This window comes from Corvus moneduloides, chromosome 3 (genome assembly GCF_009650955.1).
Source record: "Corvus moneduloides isolate bCorMon1 chromosome 3, bCorMon1.pri, whole genome shotgun sequence".
NCBI lineage: Eukaryota > Metazoa > Chordata > Aves > Passeriformes > Corvidae > Corvus > Corvus moneduloides.
Genome location: NC_045478.1, coordinates 85,432,071 through 85,445,858, shown reverse-complemented (window position 1 = coordinate 85,445,858; position 13,788 = coordinate 85,432,071). Strand labels below are relative to the sequence as shown.

Here is a 13,788-nt window from a genome sequence, read left to right as displayed (position 1 = left end):
TGAGGGTTTTTCTTATGTGCACTCTATCCAGCATTATACTTTGTGACTATTCCAGAGACAGTCTGAGAGTTCTGTGATGTTTTCAGCAGTCAGACATATGCCACTAGCTTGATGAATTTGTTGCAGGAACTCTAGCCCTCCATATATGACGTGCCTAGTTTACACAAGTTGTCCAGGTTCCTTGCGTGGTCAATACAGAGAGAGAGGTACTCCCATCAGGCAATTCCTCTTCACCTACATTATCCTGGGATGAACACTCCTGTTTTTCTTTTCTTCCTTTCCTTCAACTACAAAAGGAGCACAGACCCTGGGGATAGCTAGAGACAGGTGAGGTGAATTCCATCACAACAGCTTAACTGAGCCTTAACAACAGCCCCACCTGAGTCTGTCTGCACCCCCCTATGACTGAGGTAGGACAAATGGAAAAGAGTTGTTATATGCAATACACAAAATTGTGTCCCAGAGCAACAATGATGAACAGGAAATTATATCCCTTCCCTAAATGCACTTAAACACAGTTTTTAATTTGAAATAACTTTATTTGAGTAAATCTTATGCCATGTTCAATGAAATGGAAACATCATTCCTACTATACCAAGTTATTAATCATTCTCTGTCTGTGAGCAAGCATGGAGAATGGAACCCCCGGTGTAACATGCTCTAGTGTAGTGCAGAATTGACTGCTACACTCAAGGTTACTCCAATAGTGCAAAGTGTATCTGGAGGTCCATACAAAATCTAGTATAAATGGAGTGTCAACTTCAGCAGAACCATGCTTTCACTTAGTGCATGTTCCAAGAGGGGTAGAGTACAGCAGGTAATAAAGAAAACAGCTACTGTAGCAAGTAATAGCTACAACAACAACAAAATTAAGGAATGAAGACTGGTTTTGCCCTACATGATTTCCAAATGTTAAGTGAGTTTTGGTTTTTTCAGTCTCCTAAACCCTGATGTCAGTCCTGCCAGAAGCCTAAAAGTTCACAGAAGCACTGCAAGGAACACCGTGTTTCCACAGAATATCAGGTTTTAATGTACTGGGTCACTCAAGAAACATGGCTCCCCAGCTGCCATGCATAAGGAGAGCGAGTCCCACCCACCCAAGAGCAACAAAGGCCTGAGGAACCATCAGCCAACTTCTGATCTTCCTTAGAACTGGAGGGGAGGGGGTCATCATGACAGCCTGGCCTTTGCCAAGGAGAGGAGGCCACTCTACAGTATCCCAAAGCAAATAAAGATGCCTGTCTCAACCAACCTCTCCTGCAGATCTGTCAAAGAACAAGCTGTCATCCATTTATTCTACCCAAATCTCTGTTATATCCAGAGATGGAAGGAAGGCACTCCCAGAGTTAAACTACAGCTGAACATAAAGTTCATACTCAGCACTCTCCCATCAGGCCTCTTGTATCTCTGACAGCCAAGGCAAGAAATGTGGTTCTCCCCTAAATCCTGGGAAAATGGATTTCATAATATCCCCTTCTCTTCCTTAGCCTAGGATCAGCAAAAATCTTATATATATACTGAAACACTGGCTGGATTTTTGTCTTCTGTTTGTTTTTTATGAGAAGCAAACCCTGCCCACTGACAGCTCCTTTCAAATTCCAGGATGTTGGTATGAAGGAAACTAACCCGCTTGGATTGAAAAATCATCCAGGGTTGACTTTCAGCCCTAAAGGACATCCTCTTGCACTGTTTCCTTGCTAATAGCTCACTGAAGACATATCAGACAATTGTCTTCCATAAAGGCAAATCACACCATGGATCCAGCTTCAGTAAAATATTAATGGCACCTAATTATATATCCCCAGAGAGTTTATTTTTCTTTTTCATTAAAATATACTAATGTAAAATTGTATTAAATCATTTTGCAATGTTTTGACTTCTGGAAGAGATTGAGTAACTGGACACCAATTTTGAAATACTGTCTTCCAACAAAAATATTCTCTTTCTTGCCAGCTGAGGAACCAGGACAATCTGCACAGGCATTTAGGTATTTATCCAACTTGAACTGGGCTTATCAGTACAGGAAGCCCACTTAGAGAGCACACAAAGGACCTGGATCAATTTGTTCCCTGATGTAACCCAAACAGATACTGGGATACACCAGAGACAAATCCAAAACACGGCATGTAACCTGCAAAAAGAAAATCCCAAGAGATCTAATTTTTAACACCCTACTAGCATTTAGCAGGGACTCTGATCCAGTTTCACAAGTACATGCTAGCTGTTCTGTGCCTGTCCTGTAATGGCAAGTAGATATAAGTCTTAACTAGATAGTTTTATAAGCTATTTGAAACATTAAAACACTTTAAAAAACACCCATAAACATACAATTGTAAAGAATTATCAGATAATTGTGCCCAAAACTGTAAGGAAATAAAACTTATTCCTATACACCATGCACCACAGATCCATTCACTTCTTGTATACAAAACAGATCTCACAGGCAAAATTTTGCCCATCATGACGTCTATGAAATGACTGGTGAAAATCTTGCCTACCTGATTGTGATACCAGAAGTATTTTTCTAACAGAGCTGAGATGATTCTGTGATCCTCCTCTTTTGTACAGCTCTACTGACTTTATAATGGTAAGAGACATAAGAAACAGCAAAAACTGATTTTTAGGCAAGGTGGTGCACAACTGTCACTAGCTCTGCATCACAGACAAACCCCAGCTGCCGTGAGGCAGCGAAAACCCAGCTCATCCTTTCTACTGGAAGGTTCTGTGACACCTTGCATCAGTGTCATTTCTGGCCCAGCAAGAAAAACTGATGAGCAAGAAACTTGGCAGCGCTGTACCCCTGCTCCTTGCAAAGGACTGTGCTACACTGAGGAAGGTGAAAAATGGCAGTCAGGTCAAATTCTAGCAAAACTCCACAAATTAAACAGCTTTTACTAGTGCAGCATGCAGTCTCTGCAAATACATCTCAGTCTTCAATAAACCTGCATTTGCCTCCACTGGTTTAGGGGTGACAGGTTTGACAGTTGGACTTGATGATCTTGAAGGTCTCTTCCAACCTTGACGATTCTATGATTCAATACTTTTTACTTCAAAGTCTTTTCAATGGACTTTTATTTGTGAAAATGAACTGTAACCTTGAGTTACACTTGAAGCATCCCCATTTACAGTATCTTATGCAATTCCTTTTTTTCAGTTTGTCATCCAAAAAACCTATGCTAGACAATAGTAATAAGATCCCCTAACATTAAATCAGGAGTGAATGGGAAATATCTGACTATACTAGGAAGACTTAAGTACATGAAATTTCACAAAACTGTTATCAAAGCCTATAAAATATCAGAAACTTGTTATCTTTTTTAACTAGACTGCTTCAGTAAATGAGTATGCGACCAAAATTAGACAAAAATACCCTTGGGACCAATACCTATGAAAGAACAAATATTGCAGCCAATCCTAACTTGATCCCAAAGTCAGCTAGGCTAAATGTAAAAACTAACCTTCTTGCCTGAATCATCCCTTTTTCCTCTTTAATTTTCTCACCCTGGACAACACAGCCTTCCCAACCTCAACAACAGTGAGACTGAACATTAAAAACAGAGCATCTAAGAGGAGCATTATCACTCCATCTACAGCTACAGGTATAGACAAGTGACAAAGGAATTTTTCAACACTCCATCATAATCTCTATGACGAAGTATTTGGAAGCAATGCCACAGTCAACAGTCTTCTTTTGGGATAACTCCCACAGCATGAAACTTCACAGCCTCCAGAATGGGAGCAAGGAATTTGGCACATCTTCCACAAGCTCCTATGACTACCTATATCACGTGCATGGCCAAAACCTGTGTTAGTGGATCAGCACAGAAACCAACTCACTCTGCTAAAACTAGTGAGGATATTACCAATCTCACCAGCTAGGGTTAAAAACTAGTATTGCCTCAAAACTAATGTTTCCAAATGACCTCATCCTGCTACTGAAAGTGTGCAAAACCAGTAAGATTTAAGAGCTGACAGCCACAGAAGTTGAAACAAGATGTTATTCAGTCCTATACTTGCATTTATTTAGAGTACGAAAATCTGTTCTATGTGTTTCAGGTTACGATTTTGTCATGGCTGTCACAGAAGGCAAGAATTAAAAAAAAAAGAAGAAAAATAGAAATCTGAAATCAATCCTTACATATTTCAGTGGCTACATCTGTTTAGGTAGATTGTTTTACTTAAATAAATGCAGGTCAGGTCATAACCTAAAGCAAATGCTAATCTGTGGTTTCAATGTTTAGTCAGGAAGCCCTGCATAGATGTTGCAAGCATGGAATATGAATTTGTAACAATACAGTACAACAAACCACACGTATTACTCAGTCAGGAAGTGGTGATTATCATGAAAACAAAACAAGAGTAAAATAAAAAGTGCAATAAGAACAAAGTGAGGTAGACTGAGATTGTGTGTTTCCAAAAAGCAGCAGCTCACATAAGAAATAAGCCATGAAAAACATCTGGGAGTATTTGGTATAAATGGAAGCTGCAGTTAGCTGTTGGACACAGCACAGTATAAAAGTGTTTAAGGAATCATTGGTGAGAGAGATGCTTCTCAGAGGCAGGACAGCAAGCATACTGCAGGACCATCTCCAGCAACTTATTTTTGCATAGCTAATGCTCATATTCAAGAATACACTGTGACAAAAAGCAAAATGCCAAGTTCCTTGAAAAAGCTGGTGTCATTCCTTATTCAAATCAACAGAGAAAATATATGGTTGCTGAAAGCTCTTTGAAAGTTAAATATATGAACTGAAAAAACTGCTGAAAGATTGCTTTGCATTAAGTCTTGTTGCAGATAAAGACAAAGTCTGCAATGTGTCACAGCAACTCCTTCTTTCCAGTTTGCAGGCACTTTGTAATGACTCGCACTGGAAGTATCTGAAAGAAAAAAGCTTGGCTGGAATTCACTGTGCATTAGCAGTTATTATTCTGAGAAGATTCACAGTGATCTTTTACAGCATAGACTATGCAAGAATGTTTTCTTCCAACAAAAGATTCCTCACAGCACTAGAGATGAACCAGTAAGGATAGCCAGCTGAGCCCTCAAAGATGTGGATTACCAACAAGACAATTCTCTTATGAAAGCACAATTTTTCTAAAAAATTGATTACCAGCTAATCTGTAAACCAATTATTTTATATTTTCATATGTGAGTACTTATCACTATGTAATCTACTACAATCTAATAAAATCCTTATAATATATAAACAAAAATATGTAACTAAAACAATCTTTAAAAGCACCTGTTGTATTGGCATGACACAAATTGCATCTCTTGCAAAACTCATTGGTGAATTACAGATTTTTATGCATGAGTATGTTTTGGACATTCCCTTGGAATTTACCAAGCCAGTATGGTAGCCTTGCTGCCACAGACATAATCCTACAGCATGTAAGTGCCTTTAAGTTATGGATGGGGAATAAAGCTACCAAAAGCTTCACCCAGAAAGTTTGTGGCAGAACAAAGGAGTGAAATCAAAAGGTCATCCTTCCTCCCTTCCAAATATCAGTTACTTTTCATTCATTCATTTAGATAAAAAACCTGAACACAACAATGAGGGTCATACAAGCACAGCTTACCTACCTACACTGCAGGAATGGTCAGCTGTGAGCATCATGCATCCAGCAGTTAATTCGGGATATGTAAATGTCTGCTTCCTTTAGCTCAAAACATCTACTTAAATAAACACCTACTTTGTCTTAGTCACACTATTTAATAATCATTTTTTAGTATACTCAATTCACATGTTAGATAAATAAAATACAACTTACTGAATAGCACCATCTTCCATTTAGGTAATATAAAAAGGGATCTTGAGGCTTAAGTTCAATTGCCTTGTCTAGGTGCTCCTATTGGAAAGAAAATAAGTATCACTTTAGATGTTTGTTTGGCAAGTGTGTTTACATTCTAAGTAGTTTGCTGCAAGTCAGAAACAAATTCAGAAATTCTCTTCTGCTGCAATTGCCTTCTAACAACCTAAAAATATTTTAACTAGCAAATCCCTTCCTCATGGAGGGAAAGCAGAAAATTATTTAGCAACGTTGCACACAATGCAAGAAGGCATACTGTATTTAGAACATGACTAAACAGCTCTAAAGTTCAGTCAAATAATTCAAGAACTTTTGTCTTAAAAAGGCAACAACTTCAATTAATTTCATTTACAGTTAATATTAGGAAACTGTCACAGATCAAATCAGTGAGGAAGCAACTACTCTTGAATATATCTTACATGCCAGCACCCACCACTGAAGCATAGCTCCTTCCACCTTGGAATGTGACTGCCCCAATGAAATGGTACTTGACACAATCAACTGTTACTATAATGTGAAATTCAGAAAGTAAAATGGTTCTGTTTATAGTGAAACTTCAAAACCTAGAAAGTATCTAATGAGGTCCTTTTTCCGAAACCACTTTCATTTCACGTCATGAGTACCTTTATTTCTCTCTTTAATTTACCAAAGCAAGCTCTTAATGTTCAACATGAGTTTGAAGAAAAAATAAATCTGTTATTTCACCACTACCATTTGCCTCTCAAAATAAATTTAATTCGAACATTTCTTTTTTCCTTCCACGTATCTGTCTTTATAATTAAGCCAGTCACAAAAATATCTGAGTTACACAGATAAAAGAGACTATTATACTATATCCACAAACTATTCAGATAGGAGCTATGTTTTCATACTACTGTTTTCCCAAATCATTTCAGGATTTACTTTTGAGGAGCAAAACTTCCCTGAAATGGCCACTGGTCACACCATGGACTCTTTTAAAACTCCATCCTTAAACAGCTGCAGCACTTGTGTTATTTGTCATTTTCCCTTCGTTCCCAGCTTGTCCCAGTGCTTGGGGCTTAGTTCGCTTGGCACGGCTCACATGTAATTAATGCTCTCTCACAGGAAAGCTCCGCCACACTCCAAGTCCTAACACGGACATGATGTGAGAGGAACCCATCCCAGGCATTCCCCAGGAACTGGAACAGGTCTGTTGCCTCTCACTGTCACCCAGAAAGGGGGGACGCCAGCTTGAGGGCAAGGGATGGATGGAAAGTGTCTAAGCAATGTTGAGGACAAGGAGGGGGAGAGCAGCACATGTAACACAAACAGCTAACTCTAAAAAACACAGTTACCTTTGAAGGGACAGGGTTAAAACGAACGTTACTTAAGGGTGACATGAAGGATGATTGCAGAACTGTGTTAGTTCATCACTTACTATTTCATATGTTTTGATTTTCTAAACAGAATTGATATTCCCTTTCCTCCCCACTTTGACTACAAAGGAAACCAGAAATCTTAATGCTGTTCCCAGAATCCTACCTCAATTCTTGTATTTTGCAAGCGTATAATCTATTTGCATACATAATAATGTTTTCGATTTAATTCAGCACCAAAATAGACCCGTGAGGCTGAATTACTCTGTTGGAAAAACCTGTCTTTGACACTATATAAGGAAATAACTTAAAGGAATAGCTTAAAAAAACCCAACCCCAAATCCTACAAAAACATACCTTAAAGAGATAACCATTCCTGATTTTGTTTTGTACACTTTCAAACTGAGACATATAGCCACACATAATTGCAAACCTGAGAGGGGAAAAGAAAAACACACACACATGCTTTTTATGATTTAAATAAACCTTTGAATCAAATAACAAAATATTTCAATACCTAATGCACACATTTACACCTGGTTTTTTTCCATCTGGATGGCTGTATGGAAGTTTGGCATGAGTTATACATATTCAGGAACAACAAAAACACAAAACAAAACAAAACAATGGAAACAAGAAGTTTAAATGATACTATTTGGGTTGTCAGTTAAGTGAAAAAAACAGATATCTCCTCCAAAATTCCAGCCATTTAGTTCAGAGTGTGACTCTTCCAGACTGGCTCTACCATTGACAGCAGTTTACCTCGACACATTGTGCTCTGCAGTGCACTGGTAACCTGAGCACCATCAGCTGCAGAACCTCATCCAAGAAGGCAAATGCTTGGGGTGTGCTCAGTGGGAAGCTGTACACACCTCAGAAATATTCACAGTTGTCTTCTACCCTTCTCAAGCACCTCAGTGCATTCCTGCACTTCTGACATTATTCTAGTGTCTTTAAAATTATTTAAAAACATACACACACATTCTGGTCTAACAGGATCACTACTGCTATTACTAGATGCCTATTGCTAAGATCATTATTATTTCTATTATTATGACTATGATTACCAAAAACTGGGAACACTGAGTGATAAAAGAAATGTGAGCTAATTTCTATAAAATATTTGTATTGTTAAGCAGATGTAAGTGAAAATATTTTCACAGGTAAACCTATAAAGATTCAGATCTCCTAACCAAACCTAGTACCTTATTGACACTCAACCTAAATTGCTATTGCTTTCTTCTTACTTCTTCAACAGTTACAGAACCTCTATGCATAAGGAATCTCTTGCACAGATATCACCTGTAGTGTCCTTGGGCCTATTTTCATTGGTATTAGGACAACTTTGCACTTCTGTATAAAACTAACAGAACCACCAAAGAAACAGCTAAGCAGCAAAACCTCATATAGATTATTTTTCTATTATTTTTCAGAATTTTGCTTTTTTATCAAATATTTTACAATGCAACACCAAATGAAAATAAAAAATAATCTTAAAAGAGGGAAATCAAGTTGAAGTCCAGAGGAAATATGAATTATGCAAGAAGCTTATTGAGTTAATTATGGTAACAGAACCACAATCTGTATGGCACATAGCTTTTAAGCACTACTAAACACCAGCTTTCTTGAATTTCTTTATATAATGTAATTATTCAAGCTCCAGTGAATCCTCATTAAGATGTCATTGCTAACACAACTCAAGAAATTATTTTATTGCTTACAGTTATACCTAATGGTTTTAAGTCAGAAATGCTCATGGTATAGGTCGTTGCATTTTTTGGCCAGTAAGTGTTCCCAGGTAAGGTAGGGAGCCAGCAGAACAACAGCAGTTGAGTTTGTAAGAGCTCCAGACAGACTGTCAAACACTGTTGAGCAGGATGTATGCTGTGACCGATGTGCACTGGACAAAATCCAGCTAATGGCAGCACCACTGCTGACAGAGCTGCAGTGGGAGTGCATTTCGTATGGGAATGAGCTACAGCTGAGGGAAAAGGCAAGGGGTGGGGGTCAGGAAAGTTCAGGTATTTAGAAAGAGGGGGAAGGTAGTGAAAACTTTATTAGGGTCAAGTAACTCAGGCAACATTGCCCCTATTCCCTTCGCTCATTAAGTGCTAATCAGATAAACTCAGCATACCATAGCTAAACGGATTGCTGCTACAAAAGAAAACAATGAAAAGCGAACAAGCTAATCCAGCATCTTGCAGTATTTCCCTGTCTGTGCGTGACAAGAAAGAGGGCCTTAGTTTAAACTAGTTCAAAGAAAAGCTTCTACTTACAGCTAAAATCTCTTGGGAGGGAAATCCCAATAAAAGTTTCAACAAATTAGAGGGAAGCTAGCCCACTAACTTTAAATACCCATTATTTTTCCAAGGAAAAAATAAAAATCTCTTTCATGCATTTATTGGGGATTTTAGGGGGTTTTGGATTTTTTTGTTTTGGTTTGGGTTTTTTTTTCAGTTTTATACTTTTGAAATGGGCTAGACAGCCAATTGATATAAATTAATTATTTCATTTTTGAAGTTCTATGTCATTTTGGATATTCATTTCATTTCTAAAAAATCCCCGAAACCAAACAAATCAAAAAGTGTCCTTTTTTTCCTGAAAAGAATTTTTAGACATTTTAAATAATTTTCAAAGAGTTTAAAACACAAAGCAAACTTTTATTTTCAGTGGTGCAAAGGTTAGTGTTAATCATTGAATGGTTTACGTTGGAAGAGGCCTTCATGATCATAGAGTTACAACCACCCTGCTGTGGGCAGGGACACCTTCCACTAGACCAGATTGCTCAGAGCCCCATCCAGCCTGGCCTTGAATACTTCCAGGGATGCCCATTCTCTGGGCAATCTGTTCCAGTGCCTCACCACTCTCATGGTGAAGAAAATGACCACAGAAAAAGATGCAGGGAGCAACTAGAAGTGCTTCCATCTGGTTCATGTTATTCCTTCTGCGGGCTGGTCGCAGCCCCGGCGCTCCCTGGTCACCTACCCCATCTCGTGGCGACAGGAGGAATACTAAAAAGATTATCACACAACAAAGCACAAATATCTAATGAAACAGGTAAAAAGCACATGTCTCTTAGCAGAGCAAGCGATACTGGTTCTCTGCACAACCATTGCCTCCCTCACACCTTTTGAACATCACAGTACTGCTTATAGAGCCTTCACAGAGAAAAATAAAGAGGAAATCGTATCAGTGAAGAGCTGCCCGGAATGACCTGTTTGCTGAGCTAATGTGATTCCTGGGTGATGTAAAAAAACCAGCCCCAGACACATTAGTCTAAATAAACACAACAATAATTACCTCAGTAAGACAGATACAGTACTTCAGTTGGCGTAAAAAAAAAGTTATTCCCAGATGGAAGAAAAGTTATTGAACACAGTGTAGAGGCGTATGATTAATCACCACAATTAACAAACCTTTAATAAGCACGAACACAATCAAACAAACTCAATATAATAGGTCAGTGCCATGTTCCTTTGTTGCAAATAATGTCCTGAAACTCAGACTTGCAAGAAACTAGTCGACAGAGATGGATGCCAAGTACCAACGTAGCCCTCAAGCAGAAGGCCCTGATCAAAGTGAATTAACATTTTCCCTTCTGGTGCTACAGAATTTCTATGTGTATTCATGCCAGGCAAAACTGCAAGTGCATACCTTACCTATTGCAAAAAGAAGAGCAGCAGGCTGATCCAATAATTTTATCAAGCCAATTTGAATTTTAACATCAAAAATTATACCAACACCTAAGACTCTGACAACCACAGCTTATTCTACATGAGACAGATTTAAAGAAAAGATTTCGAATTCTCAAATGAAGATTAAGCCCCACTAGAGCATTTAAATACAGCATTATTTGCCTTTTCCTTGATAAATTTCACATGGCCAAAATCAGAAATTACATGCACCTTCCCAGACTTGTTCCTTCCTCTTCTATATACCTTTTAATATATCCCAAATATAAAAAACTTTTTATGCCATTTAGACTTTGGAAATGTGTAGGTACAGGGCTTACATTTAGAAATCTAGATCTCCATTTTAGCACCCCAGTATCAAAAGGAAAGTTTTTCTTAATTGTGACTGGCAAGACTTTGAAAATGGGAGAAGATTTTGTGATATTTACCACAACCAAAGAATTTAATTCATCTGTTTCATAACTGTTTTTCACTCCCGCCTCTTCATCTGAGAAATATTTACCATGTAAGGTAGTGTGAGCAAAGGCTAGTGTGTGGGCAGCACACAAGAGGCCCAGTGAAAAGAAAGTTCATTTCCACTTCAGTTCTAAATGTGTTCTCACATCTCCCCATCCCTGCATGGCTCAGTTCTGTGCATGCCCCGACTCCCTCACTCACCAGTTTCACCCACTTATATATTCTGACAGTCTCTGCAATGCAGTGAGACCTGCAGGATTTCTTTTTAACATGATTTCAATGAGATACCAATTTCTATGTAGGGAGATTTTGCAACTTAAATTACTGATTATGATCCCTGTTGCATTGCCCTTCCTGAGATCCCAGTTTTGCACACTTCATATAGTATCACGTCACTACCAAAATATTTAATCTACAAAAATGCATTTGACACAAAGTTTCCATGCAAAGGTATTGGTTTGCTATGACCATCCTCATGGGGGTATGGAAGCAGTGGCTGAGAAATGTGCAAGATTGCCAACACATGAAGTCAGATGTGCCAAGGTGCAAAGTGAAGTGATTAGGTGATTTTTTTGTTAGAGGAGATTTTTTTGTTAATAGGTATTTCATTTCCCTTTCCTTCTCCTTGGAATACAACTGAGTCTACACCGTAGAAATTTGCACTAATACACTTTTCATATTAAAATTCACCAGAGCATTGAAGCTGAGCTCCAGGGAAACATCAGATGTAGCACACACTTGTGCAGGTAACACTTGCAAAAACGTGGGAAACAAACCCCTATTTGGGTTTAAAAAAATCTCAGCGGTAAGGACACTCAGAATTCTGGCTTAATTTATTGCAACACATGCAGTATACCAAATCAAGGAAAAATGCTGCTGTTAATGTGTATTCACAGAAGTTCACTAGTAGAACATGTGGATGTCACGTTCTGCATTCCTTAGGCTGTGAAACACACAACTGTATTAAAATCCTGTTTCCAGAAATTTAACTTTTATTTTTATAACAGACAGTTACGACAGATGGAAATAAAATCTTGAAGAAATTAGCAGGATAGTCTTCACAAATACGGAAAAAGAGTGAAACAAGAGCTTTCAGAGACAGTAACACAACAATTCTCCTTGGCAGAAATGTAATAGAGATTATTAGGTTGTCAGAATTATTTCCTCTGTGACCATTCTGGCAAAAAGCTTGTAGTAAACAGATCTTTCCCCATGTCGAACCTTCCTTCTTTGCACTTGCATGAGTATGCTGCAGTGTTTCACTGATCCACTTACTACAGGAAAACTTACAGCTTTTCAGAAATGGCTTCTGAATTTGAAATTTTAAATTATTTTTACAAAAACAATTAAGTAATTCAAAGATTACTGACTAAGATTATGCATAATTACAAAGATTGCTGTAAAATTTCCTTGGTTTTCCCATGAATCAAATGCAGGGCAAATAACTACTAGCTGGAAACCTGTATTTCTGCCCAAACTATCAATTCCTGAAAAATCAGACTGCATGATAGAAACAGATGCTTGTCGCTTGCAAGTTATCTGCCTTGTCTAAGTCTAAATAAGGGATAATTAAGAGAAGCAAGTAACAAGCATTTAGTTAGAAACAGATGAGGATTCAATTTTAAAAGTTCTTGGTAGTATGACCATATCCTACAACATATTACAAAATTTTGAAGAGTTTTGTTTCACTGGAGAATTATTTTTAGGCCATTGCACCTTATAAACCTGACAAATCATCAGTTAGAATTCTATTACTGAGACAGCATGTTCACTTTTTTGTGGGAAGTTTGTGTAAAATCACCAAAATACCCAAATGGTGATTATTCATGTCCTCAGTGGAACCCATCTGTGCTACTCTTCTGTAGTGTTGCCTGCCAGTGAGAGACTGTCCCTAAGCTCTGGAATTCACTTCCATGGAAAACCCAGGGCTTGTGAAAATATCTGCGCTTCTGATTAACACTCATGCACATGACAGAGAAAGCTCTTGGAGGCAGATGTGTTCAGCAGGAGTCTTCACTTAAAGCTGCTGGGTTTTCCCTTGCTAGCTTCACTTCCACCTAAATGAGACACGTGCCCTACGACTCCCATCAGCAGGTGAGTTCTAGAGAGTAACACAAACTCAACAGCAGCATCAAGTTTGTTTGTGGCAAACAAACCCAAGCTCAATGCAAAGAATGATCTTTTTAAGTAAACGTCCTGAAAACCGGCTGTAACAGTAACCTTTTTGTTTTTTGCAAAGCCTGTAACAAGTTCTCATCAGCAAAAAAGGAAGTGTGGGGATCTGGGCAACAGCAGAGAAACCTTTCAGAGCTCTTCCAAACTCTTAGAGAAAAACCAGCAACAAACCTCCCAAAAATATAAAAAATCACTGGTTTTGCAAAAAAATTTAAAAGAATTTCATTTTAAATAAAAGCATGGTTAATATGTATCTACATTTTGTTTCCTGTAACTGTAAAGTTGTAAAGCAGCACAACTATAGAGCAACTAGAGCT

At 38.1% G+C, this 13,788-nt stretch overlaps 1 protein-coding gene across 6 annotated transcripts in view; it reads right to left on the bottom strand.

Moving 5' to 3' along the window:
- The window catches only part of RMDN2 (regulator of microtubule dynamics 2), a 96,602-nt gene that overhangs the window by 60,031 nt on the left and 22,783 nt on the right, over positions 1 to 13,788 (bottom strand). For all 6 annotated transcript variants that reach the window (XR_004238862.1, XM_032102563.1, XM_032102558.1 and 3 more), the window contains exons 6-7: positions 7,506 to 7,581; positions 5,773 to 5,850 (exon numbers count right to left, since the gene is read on the bottom strand). Coding sequence is in view for 5 of the 6 variants with exons in the window: in XM_032102563.1 (XP_031958454.1) it covers positions 5,773 to 5,850; positions 7,506 to 7,581 (154 nt within the window). In the remaining variant the exon portion in view is untranslated. The remainder of the gene's footprint in view (positions 1 to 5,772; positions 5,851 to 7,505; positions 7,582 to 13,788) is intronic.